Consider the following 16,168-nt stretch of genomic DNA (forward strand, 5'->3'; position numbering starts at 1 on the left):
GTTGAAAAATCTGCCAATAACCTTATTGGGGTTCCCTTGTATGTTACTTGTTTCTTTTCCATAGCTGCTTTCAAGATTTTCTCTTTGTCTTTAATTTTGGTCAGTTTGATTAATATGTGTCTTGGGGTGTTCCTCCTTGGGTTTATTTTATATGGTACTCGTTGTGCTTCCTGGATTTGAGTGAGTGGTTCCTTCCCCATGTGAGGGAAATTTTCGGCTATTATCTCTTGGAATATTTTTTCTGTCCCCTTCTCTCTCTCTCTTCTCCTTCTGGCACCTCTATAATATGGATGTTGGTGCGTTTCACGTTGTCCCAGAATTCTCTGAGACTCTCTTCATTTGTTTTCAATCTTTTTTCTCTTTTCTGTTCTGCATCCGTAGTTTCCACTCATCTGTCCTCCACCTCGCTTATTTGTTCTTCTGCCTCCCGTATTCTGCTGTTAACTGCTTCTAGTGAATTTTTTGTTATTGTATTTTGCATCTCTTCTTGTTTAAGTTTTATATCTTGTATCTCTTTGCTCAGTGTTTCCTGTAAGTTATCCATCTTTGCCTCCAGTTTATTTCCCATGTCTTGCATCATCTTTAGCATCAACAATCTAATCTTTTTCCTGGAAGCTGAGAATCTGCTCATCGCTTAGCTGATTTTCTGGGGTTTTTCCTTTCTCCCTCATCTGAGTTATAGTCTTTCCATTTTTATAGGTTTTTGGTGTGGTGACCTTTTTATAGATAATAGAGTTTTAGCCTCTCTTCCTTCTGCTGTCTGCCCCCCTTGTGGCTGAAGTCAGTATGGGGGGCTTGCTGTAGGCTTCCTGATGGGAGGGGCTGATGCCTGCCCACTGGTAGGTGGAGCTGATTCTAATCCCTCTGGAGGGTGGGGCTTAGTCTCTGGATGGGATTAGAGGTGGCTGTGTGCCCGAGGGGTCTTTAGGGAGCCTGTTTCCTGAGGGGTGGGGCTGTGATCCCACCTGGGTTGTTGTTTGCCCTGGGGCTTCTCAGGCTGACTGATGGGTGGGGCCAGATTTTCCCAAAATGGCCCCTCCAGAGAAAGGCAGCTGCTGAATATTCCCGAGAGCTTTGCTTTCAATGTCCTTCCCCCACCACAAGCCACGTTCACCCCTGTTTTCCCAGGATGTCCTCCAAGAACTGCAGTCAGGTTTGACCCAGATTCCTCTGGAGACCTGGCTCTGCCCTGGGACCCAGCGCACGTGAAAGTCTGTGTGTGCCTTTTAAGAATGGGGTCTCCGATTCCCCCAGTCCTGTGGAGCTCCTGTGCACAAGCCCTGCTGGCCTTCAATGCCAGACGCTCCAGGGGCTCTTTCTCCCAGTGCCAGATCCCCGCACGTGAGAGTTTGATGTGAGGCTCAGAGCTCTCACTCCCGTAGGTGAGTCTCTGTAAAGTTTTCAGTCTGTGGAGCTTCCCACCCGGGAGGTATGGGGTTGTTTATATCACGAAATCGCCCCTCCTAACTCTTGATGTGGCCTCCTCTTTTTCTTCGGGAGTAGGGTGTCTAATTTTTTAAGGTTTCTGGTCCTTTTGGGTGGAGATTGCTCAGCCTTTAGTTGTGAATTTTGTTGTTTTTAGGAGAGAAGTTGAGCTTCAGTCTTTCTATTCCGCCATCCTAATCCTCTCTCCGTCCTTTTTTTAATTTTTACAAATTTTTTATTGACGTGTAGTTGATTTACAGTGTTTTGTTCCAGATGAACAGCGAAGTGATTCAATTAGATGCGTGCGCATTCTTTTCCAGATTCGTTTTCCGTGTTGGTTAGGACGGACTATTGCGTAGAGTTCCCTGTGCTGCACAGCAGGCAAACATGACCATTTTTTAGGTAACATGTGGACGGGTTTTTTGTGTTTTTCAAAAATAGTTGGAAATTCTATAATCTGATGCTACGAAGTAGGATTTCTGGCCTCCTGCGTTAAGTACCTTCAGGCTCACAGCGTAGACTGGGTGGGACCATCTCGTTACGGGACCTCGAATGAAACTGCCTGATGGACGCACGTGATTCCTGGACGCATCGTCATCACTCAGCACAGACGGTAGATGTTCCTGATTTTCAGTCCATCCCGTCCTTCCGGGGACGCCCTGGAGGACTTTAATTTCCAGTCGTTAAATACAGCCGCTTATGCGTCGGGTGGCGACTAGGTGTGTTTCCCCTACGATCACTCTCAAGGCCCCGTGACAGTGGGGTCTGAGCTCTGCAGAGCAGGAAACGGTCTGTCAGCCTCAGTTCTGGCTCAGCCCCCGTGCTCGGCTCCCCACTGCCTGGAGCCTGGTTCACCCGCTCCCCTGGGGTGCAGCTGCCCTGGGCAGTGGTGAAGGCTTGTCTTGGGATTAGGAAGAGCAAAGGAAAGACAGATCAAGAGAGATTCATTGGTTGAACTAACAAGGTGACTTTAAACGTTTAGTTTCTTCACCCACCCACTTTCTGAAATTCCAAAGGCCTTACTCCCCACAAAAAGCTGAATTGGGGAGTTCTCATTGTGGCTCAGCAGAAACGAATCTAACTAGTAACCATGAGGTTGTGGGTTCGATCCCTGGCCTCTCTCAGTGGGTTAAGGATCCGGTGTTGCCGTGAGCTGTGGTGTAGGTCACAGACGGGGCTCAGATCTGGGGTAGCTGTGGTGTAGGCCAGTGGCTACAGCTCCGATTCCACCCCTAGCCTGGGAACCTCCATATGCTGTGGGTACGGCCCTAAAAGGCCAAAAAAAAAAAGATTTGGTATTCTAGGAAAAGCCAGGTTCTGCTGTAGGAAAATCTACTTGGTTCTTCTTTAAATGACTATGTTTTTGTTGATGTGAATTTTTTTTTTTTTTTTGTCTTTTGTCTTTTGTTGTTGTTGTTGTTGTTGTTGCTATTTCTTGGGCCGCTCCCGCAGCATATGGAGGTTCCCAGGCTAGGGGTTGAATCGGAGCTGTAGCCACCAGCCTACGCCAGAGCCACAGCAACGCGGGATCCGAGCCGCATCCGCAACCTACACCACAGCTCACGGCAACGCCAGATCATTAACCCACTGAGCAAGGGCAGGGACCAAACCCGCAACCTCATGGTTCCTAGTCGGATTTGTTAACCACTGCACCACGACGGGAACTCCACGTGAATTTTTTTTTAATTAAAGTATAATTGATTTACGTGCCAATTTCTGCTGTACAGCAAAGTGATTCAGCCATGTATACACACACGCACAATTTCTTTATATTTTCCATCGCGGGGTGTCCCAGGAGACCGGATCCAGTCCCGGTGCAGTCCAGCAGGACCTCGTTTATCAGTGTGAATTTTTCTCGGGGCGCTCCCGCGAGATCCCCCAAAGTCAGTCTCACCAAACTGACTTAGCCTTTACAACGGCTCTTTTGCATTGAAATTCACGTTTACGCGTGTTAGCTTGCTTGACAGACGTTCAGCGATTACTGTGTGTATTTTTTATTTCTGCAGTGTCTAGAATTCCTTAAAACTTGGGCAAAGCATGTCATCGCAGTGAGTTTCCAAAGGAAAGGTGGGAGATGGGAAGCTCGGGTTCGAACACAGATTCTTCAGTGTCTGTGCGGCCAACCCCATGGCCGGGATTGTTGGTAACCAGGTTGCAGGTTCTCTGTAATAGAATCAGTCCGCACATGAGCGGTAAAAACAAAATCATTAGGAACTGGTTTGCAGCGCCCGGCTTTTGAAGCCTGGGGGTGGGGGTGGGGGGGGAGCAGCAGCTGCCGCCCTGTCTGTGGAGAAGCAGGAGCAGTGACGTGGGGAGGGGGCCCTGGAGCCCGCCCCCGCCCCCCTCCACTCCAGCCCTTCCAGGAAGGGACGGCTTGGCTGAGAAGGGGCCAGGAAGTGGCCCGCTGCTCTTAAACTTGCTGCCTCCCCACCCCCAGCAGCCCCCAACTGCTGGTCTTAGGTGACTCTCTCACCTTTTGGTGAGGTCTCTAGGGTGGTAAATGTTCTTCAAACGAGTGGAGAGAATTCTGACTTTATTTAATTATAAGTCTTTTTAAACTAATTTTATGGCACATAGAATCTTTTCCTCCCCAACACAGTCTTTCACGCAGTTCACAGCAAATTCCAAGGACACTGTTGCTTTAGGCACTGTGAACGGTCCTACAGTCTCAGTCTGAGAAAACGCTTGCTTGATGCCCCCAGAGGCAGCAGGTGGACTCTCTGCTCCTTAGAGCCTGAAGGGTCCCACCCAGCCCGAAGGCAGCGCCACCTCCCTCCCCTGAGCCAGGGCCGAGCCTTCAAGGCTCAGGGAGGTTTCCACCAGCTAGGAAAGGCGAGGGGTGCGTTTTTGTTTTTAAACACAAGAGGAGTTTCTAGCTGTGGACCATGCAGGGCTCGGTTGCGTCCTCAGGGGGAGGTGGGGCTGCGGAGCTCAGAGGCGGGAGCTGGGTAATTCCTAGCCGCCCAGAAACAGGCCGGGGCCTGGACTGTTTCCCTTCCAAGCAAAAATGACAACAAAGTCATCTTCTTGGAGGGAGACGATTCCGCTCCATCTTCTCCAGCCTGTTGAAATGCAGGCTTTGGTTGTCACTGCCTGGTGTAGAAGCAGAGTGCTTATTTCATTTACACAAACACACAACATGAGAAGGACCCCTGCCTGCTCCGTGAAGTAAGTTTTTTACCATTTTTGCCACAAAACCCTTTTGTTGTCACACTGTTTCGAGGGCCTCTTTCACGTTACTGTGCCCTGATTCCATCCCTGGTTTCCAGATGGCAGCCGGGGGACAGTTTCTGTTTGCCCCTGTTGGCAAGAGCAGGTGAAAGTGGAGGTACCGGGGGAGGGCGTCTGCTTTAAACCATGGAGACAGTTCAGCGGCGACCTTCCCTGAGCGTAGAAGGTGCCTTCCCTTCCTCGTCACTGACCCCGGATCCTCAAAAGGTGGCAGAAGCGGAGAAGCCTCGTGTAGATGGCACAGGCCGAGCTCAAGGCCTTCCTGCTGGCGCCTCAGCCTCTCCTTCAGAGGCTTACGTCTCTGCCGCTGGCTCTTTCATTGGAAGGAGTTAATTCTGGATCCCACCTTCGAGGACCCTGGGGCGGGCTGGGGTGGTGCAGACTGCAGGGCTGCAGGGAACAGTCCCCAGAGTGGGGAGGCTTTGCAGGCCACCCGACTCTGGAGCTCCCTCTCCCCTGTGCACACACACACACACACACACACACCAACTCTGGAACTCCCTCTCCCCTGTGTACACACACACACACACACACCCCTCCAGACCTGCCCGTCCTGCCGTCCAAAACATACATGACCCCTGGCGTCAGTATCTGGGAGGCGGGGAAGCTATCGAAGATGCTGAGCTGTGGTTTTCAGAGGCGACCTGCACAGCTTGGTCAGCTTTTAGACTGCTGAACTCTGGGGCGCGCCCAGAAGGGTTTTTTTCTGGTTCTGAAACTGGGCTCAGGTTTAGAATTTGGAATCTGTACCTCTGATCCAGAACTGAATGCCTTAAAGGACCCTGTATTTACCTGGGGCATTTGTCCTTCTCTTCCTGTTAAATCTTCACGAGGGGCAGCCTCTGGACGTAGCACTGGATTCCAGCGGGGGGAGGAGGGTGCACGGCCCCCGTGTGGTCCAGCACCAGCGGGCCCCACGGTGGGGAGCAGCCCAGCTCTGCAGCCCCGCGCTGAGGTGCTGAGTCGGCTCCCAGGGCCGCGTTGGGCAGGCAGGGTGAGAAGCCCTGACCCCTGTGCCGGTGCCGCCCCCGCGGTCCTGGGAGACCTGCCCGGCTCTCGCCCAGAGCAGGGTGCACAGCAGCAAGTGCTGGGCACGCGTGTCCAGGCAGGCGATGCCCTGGTGGGATCGCAGACCTTGAGCCAGCCTGGGAGCTTCCTGCATGTGCGCCCCGAGCCACTGCCTCTGGTTCTCTGTAGACTCGAGAAGTAACCGTGTTACCACGTAATGAGTGAGCTGGCCGAGGTCACAGACCAAGTCCAGACCCAGGCCCCAGGGCTCCTGACCCCAGGCCCCTGTCACTGCCCAGCACCAGCGGTCCCAGGAACCCCATGCAGGTTTCCTCTGGCACAGCTTCTAGATTGGCCGACGGAAGGCCGTGGTTTGCACGTGTCAGAGGAAGCCGTCTTGGTCCTTCTGCAGTGCCGAACCCAGGCCTCGGGTCCTGAGCGACGGTCCCCCGGCCTCAGGGTCTGGGGAGGCCTCGGCGAGGCTTGGCTCACGGTTATGCCCCCTCCGGTTTTACATCCGGCTCTACTGAGTGCCACACAAGTGGGTTCTTCTGTGGCTCAACTCTGCAGTGTGTTGAGTAATCCCCCGTTTGTTTTCCATTTTAGAAACTTCGTGAACACTTTCATTCAGTTCAAGAAGCCCATTATTGTAGCTGTAAACGGCCCGGCCATTGGACTCGGAGCGTCCATACTGCCTCTGTGCGACGTGGTCTGGGCCAACGAAAAGGCCTGGTTTCAAACACCCTACACAACCTTCGGACAGAGTCCAGACGGCTGTTCCACCGTCATGTTCCCCAAGATCATGGGGGGCGCGTCTGTGAGTACCGCCTCCTCTCACACCACCCCGAGCGCTGCCCGCGGACGGCTGGCTCGGCTGCTGCTCTGCGGACGTGCCCGCTGCCGGTCGCCCTCGGGGGAGTTTGCGTCAGGTGCAGGGGGGGTTCAGCTCGTGCTCATGAACTCACGTTCTAATCCACGAGGTCACGGGGGGGCTTCGGGTTTGGTTCACGGGCTGTGTGGCGACGCTGCTTTGCCTCACTCCCGAGAAGGGGCTCCGTCTCTGTGTCATTTGCATCGAGAGCCACCGGGAGAAAAACCCAGTTCGTACCCCAAAAAGTAGAGTTTGCAGTCGAAAGGTCCTTGACCTAATAACCGAAAAGCATGCTTGCAGGGAACAGAGTTGCCGAGTTTCAGGGTGCTTTTCCCACAGAATCGCGGGGTTTTATTGGCCTAGCTCTTTCACCTGCCCTTGGCAAGAGTTTGTGTTGGGGTTGTAGCTTGTGCTTAATAGAAGTTCCCCGTACCGTGTTGTCCCTGAAATGGGGCCAGAGGCAGTGTCACGGGTTGGGGTCTGCAGAAGTGGGGGCTGAGGTGGCCTGTGGCGTGCGGCAGGAGTCCTGGCGCCTGTGGCAGGGAGGGGCCGGGCTGCGAGGCAGCCCCACCAAGCTTCACACCTCGTGGCCTCAAGCACGTGGACTAAAGGGGCAGGTCCTTTGTGTCTGTCATTGCCGAGCATGGGCTTCATTGTCGCCCTACAGCAGGGGCTCCCTGTGACACGGATGCACCCCCCCACCCCCACGCCTCCCCGTGGTCCCCGGTCCTGGGCGGTTTCTTACTTTAACAGCCAGGTGCTAAGGGCCGCCGGCAGCAGAGTCTCCCGCCCTTAGATTAGAACCCTGCGCAGGCTGAGCAGCGCGTCGTGGCCCCTGCTGAGTTGTGGTGCAAATCGCTAAAATCACCGGCGGCGTCAGCCGCGCTGGCACCTCCGGGCCCGGGAGCCTGGTGTGGGTGTTGGATGCGCCAGGGGGAGGGCCGACCCGGGAGCCGGAGGGAGGGACACGCCAGGCCCTGCGCCGCTCCAGCGAGGGGACCCGTTCTCACCTGGGTTCCTTGGTTACGTCGTCAAGGGGCTTGTTCTGCCCCATAAGTAAGCGTTTTGGCTTTAAGAGTCCCTGGCCCGTAGGTTCGCTGCCAGCTGCCCGGCTGACGGCGCCCCCCCGTGCTGGCACGTTCCCGGGCCGGGTCTCCCTTGTCCGCCTCTCACGCCCGCATCCTCTGCCTTTCAGGCCAATGAGATGCTGCTCAGCGGGCGGAAGCTGACGGCGCAGGAGGCCTGCGGCAAAGGCCTGGTCTCGCAGGTGTTCTGGCCCGGGACCTTCACGCAGGAGGTCATGGTCCGCATCAAGGAGCTCGCGTCCTGCAACCCGGTGGTGCGTCGCCCCCGCGCCTGCCTCTCGCGGTGCCACCTAGCCCCGTCAAAACGCCCCCGAACGTCTGCGGGCCGCGGCCCTTGCCACGCTCCTCCCTGTCCCCAGAGCCCTCCGCTGTGGCCACACGCGCCTCCCCGCGGGCGAGCCGGGGTGTGCGGGACCGACGTGCTGGCGGGACTGCCCCAGGCCCGTTCCAGGACCAGAGGTTCTTAGCATTGACCGCGCAGCTCCCGCCTCAGCCACCCCAGACGTGCGTCCCCCTCCCCACTGCCCTGAATTCCGGCTGGAAAATCCCCTCAGCGGCCGTCGCAGGCGCGGACGCCGGCGGCAGGGGCCCCCCCGCAGTGGCGCAGGCCCAAGGCTGGTCTCGATGCTGGGGCGGGACCAGGGTGTGCAGAGCCCAGGTCGCTTTCGAAACCCTTGCGCAGCCCTTAGACATCAAGGGGCGTGCACCGTGAATGGGATGCACTTTCTGGCCCCGGGGGCCTGACTGGTGGGGGGAGGCGTGGGGGCAGCGCCTCGGGTGCCCCCGCTGCCTCTGCACACGTGGGGGCGGCCGGGAGCCCGGCTCGCGGCCCCGGTCCCTGCCCGCTAACCCGCCCCCGTTGTCTGGCGCAGGTGCTGGAGGAGTCCAAGGCGCTGGTGCGCTGCAGCATGAAGCCCGAGCTGGAGCAGGCCAACGAGCGGGAGTGCGAGGTGCTGCGGAAGATCTGGGGCTCGGCCCAGGGCATGGACTCCATGCTCAAGTACCTGCAGCGGAAGATCGACGAGTTCTGAGCCGGCCGCCGGCGCCGCGGGGCTCGCACGGGACGGCGGGGCTCCAGGGGGCCCGCGCCCCCTCCGGGCTGAACCAGGCTCGCTCTGTAGCTCGCGCTTGGAGGCAGGACTTGAGACAGCCCAGCTGTTGATGACCAAGGAGTTTTAAGTACTGTAACTTGACAATAAATAACTACAACGCTCCTTCGGCCAAACGTCCTTATTTTGTACTTAGCAAGGATCCCAAGTATCAAAGTGTCAGGGGGGCTCCGGGCGGCTCCTGGAGGCGCTGACGTTTGTTTTCTTTGGCTAGTACTGTATATGAGGGAAGCGTGTCCTCCTGGTTTGGGTGGCAGAAAAGTCTGGAATAATGTTTGTTTTCCTTACTTTTTCCTTCTAGAAACAGCATCTAAAGAGGTGTTAGCCAGCCTCGCCTCCCCTGCCCCAGACCAAAACCCAGAAAGAGCTGAGGCGTGCCCTTGTCTCCAAGAAGGTACAGAAGCCTCAGAGCTGGAAAACCCTAAATCCAAAGGCAGGCTTCTCTTGGAGAAGTGTTTCTGAGGAGACGCCCACTGCTGAACATAACCCCAGACGAACTAAAACACACTTAGGATTCATGCTGAGACATCAATTGACGGACGCTTCCTTTGTTAAAGTCTGCCCGCTTCTTACCCAGTCACCACGAAGAAACCACTCCCCAGGGAAAGCTTGTTCGGCAGTATTAGTGAATCACTGGATAGCCTGAGTATGATGTCGTAATTTGTAAGTTAATCCTAGTGGGTTTCTAATTCGTTTTTCTGACCCTTTTGTAAAATACTACATAAGTGCTTCTTGTGGCTGGGTGAGAAACTCTACTTTATATGCAGTTTTGGTTTTCTATTTGCAGATACGATTGATGTACTACACCAAAAAAAAAAAAAAAAAGTATTTTTATGTTTATAAAATGTAATTTTTAGGTTCACTTAGAATATATTTTATTTAATAAGTTAAAATTCTCTCGGCACACTATTAAATGCAGAAACTCCTCTTTCAGAGAAAGAACTACCTTCTATTCGACGTTTAAGGTTCTTGGTCTCTACTTTCACGTCCACACAACACACCAAGTCCAGGCTACTGTCCAGCAGTGCCCCGTGTCCATCACGTCCCCATTCCTGCCGGGAGTGGGGGCTGATTCCTGATTCCAGACGCCTGGCGTGGGCTAGGCTTCTGAGCTTGCAATCATATTGAATGTATGAAGAGTGAAATAAAATCAAAACCTTATTTTTGTACAGTTTTGAAGTTTATACTTAGAACCGACCACCTCCCGGCCTCGTGGAGAGCTGTACAGTGTGTAAATCTGCCTTTACCTTGGACTGGTTGGTGCAGTATTTTTGCATCTGTGGGACCTACTTTTTCGTTCCGTAGTTTGAACTATATATAAACTGTACAATCTGTAAAGTTTTTATAGAATAAATATTCAGCTGTGAAAACTGGTTAAATAAAACTAATATTTCTTAACACATTTGAAATGTTTCTCTGATAATTCCTCCCTTCTGAGGTTTCTCAGGGGCTGTTTCCTCTCTTTTTGGTGAAATACACTCGGGGGCCTACCACGGTTGAGCAGGGTACGGGAAGTCCACCCCACAGTGTAAGCAGAAGCGGGGGTGGGGGGGCAGCCAGCTAGGGCCACCCCGCTGCCCTCTGGACAGAGCAGGAGCTCAGGGGCCGGGGCCAGGGCCCGGCCCCCTCGGGGCTCCAACCTGCTCATACTTTCCTTGGCTTTGACACTGCTGCCAACGAACGTCACGCGGCAGAAGGAAACTGTTAGAGGAGAACCAGCAGCTACCCGCTAGCAGGACAAGGGGACAGAGCCAGGCGCACAGGCTGTCCGCCGCGTCCGGCGCTGCCCTCAGGAAGCCGGGTCCAGTCGGCCCCTTCCGTGGCCTCTGGGTTCCCCGAGGCCTTTCTGTCCTTCCCGTAACCAGCTTTCGCCAGCCAGGCCCTTCCTGTCCGAGAACGCCCTGGGGGCCTCCAGACGTGCTGGGGGCAGCCCTCCCCTGGAAGGGAGAGACTCCACCCAGGCGAGGCAGACCTCTGAGTGCCTTTAGGCCTCAGAGTAAAGCCCAGAACTGGAACGACGTCCTGAATCTGCCACTGCACACACCTGTTCAGCTTTACACCCGAGGAAACAGATGGGGGCGCTGGAGCCCGGGTAGCCCGTGCTCACACTGCTCTGCCCTGTGCACCTGCCTCCCTCAGCAGCTGCACTTGCCAGCATCAAGTGGAGATGAACACGGGCTTCGGGCGCTCCGAGCGCTGGGCAGGGGGGATGTCAGACCCACCTGGAGGGCTTCAGAACCACCAGCAGCCAGGAAACCAGTTAAACCACCATCTCCGGGCTGAGATGCCAGCATCTGGGGTGTTTGGCTTTTCTGTGCCTGGAGCATCCAGCCTGTCCTGTAGGCTGGGCTTCTGTGACTGGGAGAACTGGGCAGAGAGGGTGGTTGGAGGTTGCTTGGCCGCTCGGGATTTACGACTCTCAAGTGGAAAAAGTCTAAAACCCGGAGTTGATGGTCTGCAAACTATCCTGCGCCTGGAGGAGCTGGGCCCGTCCACCACCCTATCCCAAAACGACCCACCAGCAGTCCAACATGAGCTCTGGGGCCCAGGGTCCCACAGCCAGACCCCGGGACCCGGCTCTGCCGGCTAGTGGGTGGGCAATAGCCCCAAGCCCTGGCTTCACCCACCAGTGGGCAGGCATCAGCCCTAGGCTTTCCTGAACCTCAACTCCACCCACCAGTAAGCCAGCACTGCAGCAGGACCCCTGGGGTTTTGCAGCCAGCCCCCTCAGGACCAGGCCCCAACAACCAGTGGCCAGCATCCTCCCCACAAGGTGGGGCCTACCAACCAACCAGACCGGGGGACCAGGGGCCCTCAGAGCATAGCAGCTCACCCACATCGCTGCCTCGACAAAGGCCCACGCAGCCCACACAGGAGGCACCCCAGCATGCAGCCCTAGTGACGAGATGGGAACACACTCCTGGGACACACACATCTACAAAAGGCCACTTCTCCAAGATCAGGAAAAGTAACCAACCTACCTGGCACAGTGAGTTAGGCAAAAAGAGGCAAGAGAGGAACGTCTGCCAAACAAAGGAGCAAGTTGAAACTCCAGAAGGACTAAATGAAGTAGAGCAAGCTGCCTGAGGAAGAGTTGCGAGTAATGACGGCAAAGGCCATCAAAGGGAGAAGAATGGATGCCCAGAGCAAGAAGTTACAACCCAACAGACGCAGAATGCAATAACCAAAAAGAAAAATACACCAGAAAGAACCGAGTGTGGACTAAATGATAGAGAAACGGATCCGTGAGCTGAAAATGGACACAAAAAACAAGACGGACATACGCTGCCTACAGAAGACTCACTTGAGATCTGAAGACACATGAGAGGATGGAAAAAATTATTCCCCGCAGAAACAAATCAAAAGGAAGCCAGGGTAGCAACACTTAGCAGGCAAAACAGACTTTAAAACAAAGCCTGGGACAAGAGACAAAGAAGGGTATTACAGAACGATCAATCCAAGAAGACATAACAGTTGAAAACGTATGTGCAGCCAACCTATAAGCACTTAAGCATGTAAAGCAAATAACAGGCATGAAGGGAGAAACTGACAGTAACACGGTACTGGGGGGATTTCAACACCCCACTTACATCAATGGACAGATCACCCAGACAGAAAATCACTAAGGCAGTGCTGGCCTTAAAAGGCACATTGGATCGGATAGACTTAATAAATAACAGTCCACCACAAAGCATCCGAATACGCATTCTTTTCAAGTGCACGTGGAACATTCTCCAGCAGAGGTCACGTGCTGGGCCATAAAATAATCCTTGATAAATTTAAGAAAAAGTCATAACAAGAATCTTTCCCACCGCAACACTATGAGACTAGAAATCAAGCATAGACACAACAAACACCTCCAAAGAAACAGAGACGTGATGAAGCATGATAATGTGAGAAAAAAACGATGTATACGTGTTATGTGTGCCTGGGTCACCATGCCGTACAGCAGAAAAGTGACAGAACACTGTAAACCAGCAGTAATGGAAAAAAATTAAAATCATAAAAAAAACCACAAACTTGATGGCTAAACAGTATGTTACTAAACAACCAATGGATCACTGAAGAAACCAAAGAAGAAATTTTAAAAATGCCTGGAGACAGATGAAAATCACCACGATCCAAAAATCTGTGGGACACATTCAGGCACGATCTGGCCTTGGAGTCGCTTGAGCCCTTCGTCTGAGTTTCCTTATTTGTAAATGGGGAGGCTCACGTCCACCTGCCCGACAGGGGGCGATACAGTGGATGAGTGGTCATGTAGGACGAGGTCGAGGATATGAGATGATAAAGTACGATACAGTAGATGCCCACTCAGTGACAGGTAAAACTTCAGGGTTCTTTTCTTAGTTGAGGCCCTTAAGTACAAATAAGGTTCAAAAATCAGGTGTAACAACATAAAATATCCACATCTTTTTTAAAAGCTAATTTCTTCTAGGTCTGTTTCAATATAAAAAAAATCTAATTATTGAACAATAATGAGCATGCTCATGTAAGAGAAATCATACATGATGTTTCCATTAAGTAGGTGCTTTATAAGAGTCCTGAATGTTATACATACTCTCAAACTAATAAAATGGCTTAAAAATGTAAAAGAAAAAAAAAATCTGTGGGACATAGCAAAAAGCAACTCTAGGAGGGAAGATTATACCAATACAGGTTTACCTCAGGAAACAAGAAAAATCTCAACCTAACCTTACATCTAGTGGAACTGGAAAAATTTTTTAAAAGATGAGCAGAAGGAAAGAGAAAGAGCAGAAATAAATGAAATAGAAGGAGAAAATAGAAAATAGCAATGAAACTAAGAGTACTTTGAAAAAAATCAACAAAATTTATAACCCTTCAGCCATACTCATCAAGAGGAAAAAAAAAAAAAAAGAGTCCAAGTCAATAAAATCAGAAGTGAAAAAAGTTTCAACACCATAGATACACAAAGGGTAAGAGACTACCAGAAGAAATGGACAAACTCCTAGAAATGCACGCCCTCTTACGACTGAACCAGGAAGAAACAGAAAATATAAACAGACCGCTCACCAGTAACGAAACTGAATCAGTAATTTTAAAAAAGCCTCCCCAAAATCCGAGACCAGATGGCTTAACACTTAAAGAACAGTTAACACCTATCCTTCCCAAACTATTCCAAAAAAAATTGCCAAGGAAGGAATACTTCGGAACTCATTGAGTCCAGTATCATCTTGATATCAAAGTCAGACAACACTATCACAAAAAGAAAATTACAGGCCAATGTCACTGATAACAGATGAAAAAATCCTCAACAAAATATTAGCGAACAAAATCTAATAGTACATTGAAAGAATCATCCACCATGATCAAGTGAGATTTATCCTAGGGATACAAGGATTTTTCAGTATCTGCACATCAGTCAACGTTATGCATCACATTAACAAACTGAAGAATAAAAACCATATGATCCTGGGGGGGGGACAAGCAGGAGGCATAACTCTCTCAGGCTTCAGACAATATTACAAAGCTACAGTCATCAAGACGGTGTGGTGCTGGTACAAAAACAAACATACCGACCAATGGAACAGAATAGAGAACCCAAAAATGAACCCAGACACCTTCAGTCAATTACTCTTTTACAAAAGAGGCAAGAATATAAAAAGATGGTCTCTTCAGCAAGTGGTGCTGGGAAAACTGGACAGCTGAATATAAATCAAATGAAACGAGAACACTCCCTCACACCATGCACAGAAATAAACTCAAAATGGCTTAAAGACTTAAACCTAAGACAAGACCCCATCAACTAGAAGAGAACATAGGCAAAACACTCTCCAACATCAGTCATACAAATGTTTTCTTAGGTTAGTCTCCCAAGGCGATAGAAATAAAAATAAACCAATGGGACCCAATCAAACTTACAAGCTTTTGCACAACAAAGGAAATCATATAAATAGATATAGATAGATAGATAGATAAACCAACAGACAGACAACCTAGAGAAAGGGAGAAAATAACTGTAAACAATGCAACTAACAAGGGCTAAATCTCCAAAACATGCAAACAACTCATTCAACAGCAAAAATACAAGCAACCCAACTGAAAAATGGGCAGAAGACCTAAGCAGACATGTCTCCAAAGAAGACCCAGGGATGGCCAGCAGCCACATGAAAAGATGCTGAGCATCACTAATTATTAGAGAAATGCAAATCAACACTACAATGAAGTACCACCTCACAGCAGGCAGAATAGGCCATCATTAATAAGTCTGCAAATAAATGCTGGACCGGGTGTGGAGAAAACGGAACCCTCCTACACTGCTGGTGGGAATACAAATTGGTACAACCGCTATGGAACCCGTATGGGGCTACTTCAGAAACCTCAATACAAAATTGCCATATGATCCAGCAATCCCACAATCTGGCCATATATCCAGACACAACTAGTCATTCAAAAAGATGCATGCACCGCATGTTCACTGCGGCACTATTCACAATAGCCAAGACATGGAAGCACTCTAAATGTCCAAAGGCAGATGAATGGATTAAGAAGATGTGGTACATACACACAACGGAATTCTACTCAGCCATAAAAGAGAACAAAATAATGCCATTTGCAGCAACATGGATGGAACTAGATTCTCATACTAAGTGAAGAAAGTCAGAGAAAGGAAAATACCATATGATATCACTTACGTGTGAAATCTAATATATGGCACAAATTAACTTATCTACAGAAAAGAAACGAACTCATGGAAATGGAGAACAGAGTTGTGGTTGCCAAGCCGGGTGGGGAAGGAGAGGGATGGACTGGGAGTTTGGGGTTAGTAGATGAAAACCATTGCATTTGGAGTGGACGAGCCATGAGGTCCTGCTGTACTGTGCTGGGAACTACCTCCAATCCCCTGTAACGGATCGTTATGGAATATGAGACAAAGAATGTATACATACGTATAGTTGGGTCACTTTGCTATACAGCAAAAATTGACAGAACATTGTAAACCAACTATAATTTTTTAAAAAGGTTTTTAAAACATATGATCATGTCAATAGATGCAGAAAAAGCCTTTGACAAAATTCAACATCCATTTATGATAAAAACCCTCCTAGAAAGTGGGCATAGAGGGAACATATGCCAACATGATAAATGCTATCTATATATGACAAGCCCACAGCTAACATGTTCAATGGTAAAAAGCTGAAAGTGTTTTCTCTAAGAACAGGAGCAAGACAAGGATGTCCACTCTTGTCACTTTCACTCAACATGGGCTAGGAAGTCCTGGTCATAGCGTTCAGAAAAAAGAAATAAAAAGAAACAGAAACTGGAAAGGAAGAAGTAAAACTGTCACTGTCCCCAGATGATACACCATACAGAGACAATTCTAAAGGTGCCACCAGAAAACTACTAGAGCTCATGCATTCAGTAAAGATGTAATTAATAAAAATATACATAAATCTGTTGCATTTTTATACGCATTT

The 16,168-nt window shown here is 50.8% G+C and overlaps 1 protein-coding gene across 8 annotated transcripts in view; it reads left to right on the top strand.

The window, feature by feature from the left end:
* The window catches only part of CDYL (chromodomain Y like), a 181,120-nt gene extending 172,286 nt beyond the window's left edge, over positions 1-8,834 (top strand). For all 8 annotated transcript variants that reach the window (XM_084967244.1, XM_084967245.1, XM_084967246.1 and 5 more), the window contains 3 exons: positions 6,271-6,481; positions 7,731-7,874; positions 8,493-8,834. In XM_084967244.1, the coding sequence (XP_084823370.1) occupies positions 6,271-6,481; positions 7,731-7,874; positions 8,493-8,651 (514 nt within the window). In that variant the 3' untranslated portion in view covers positions 8,652-8,834. The remainder of the gene's footprint in view (positions 1-6,270; positions 6,482-7,730; positions 7,875-8,492) is intronic.
* The last annotated feature ends 7,334 nt before the right edge of the window (positions 8,835-16,168 follow it).

Source organism: Sus scrofa, chromosome 7, assembly GCF_054392235.1.
Source record: "Sus scrofa isolate SSC_HxYL_T2T_F1_AM1 chromosome 7, Sscrofa_HxYL_maternal_Yorkshire_Landrace_v2.0, whole genome shotgun sequence".
Classification (NCBI taxonomy): domain Eukaryota; kingdom Metazoa; phylum Chordata; class Mammalia; order Artiodactyla; family Suidae; genus Sus; species Sus scrofa.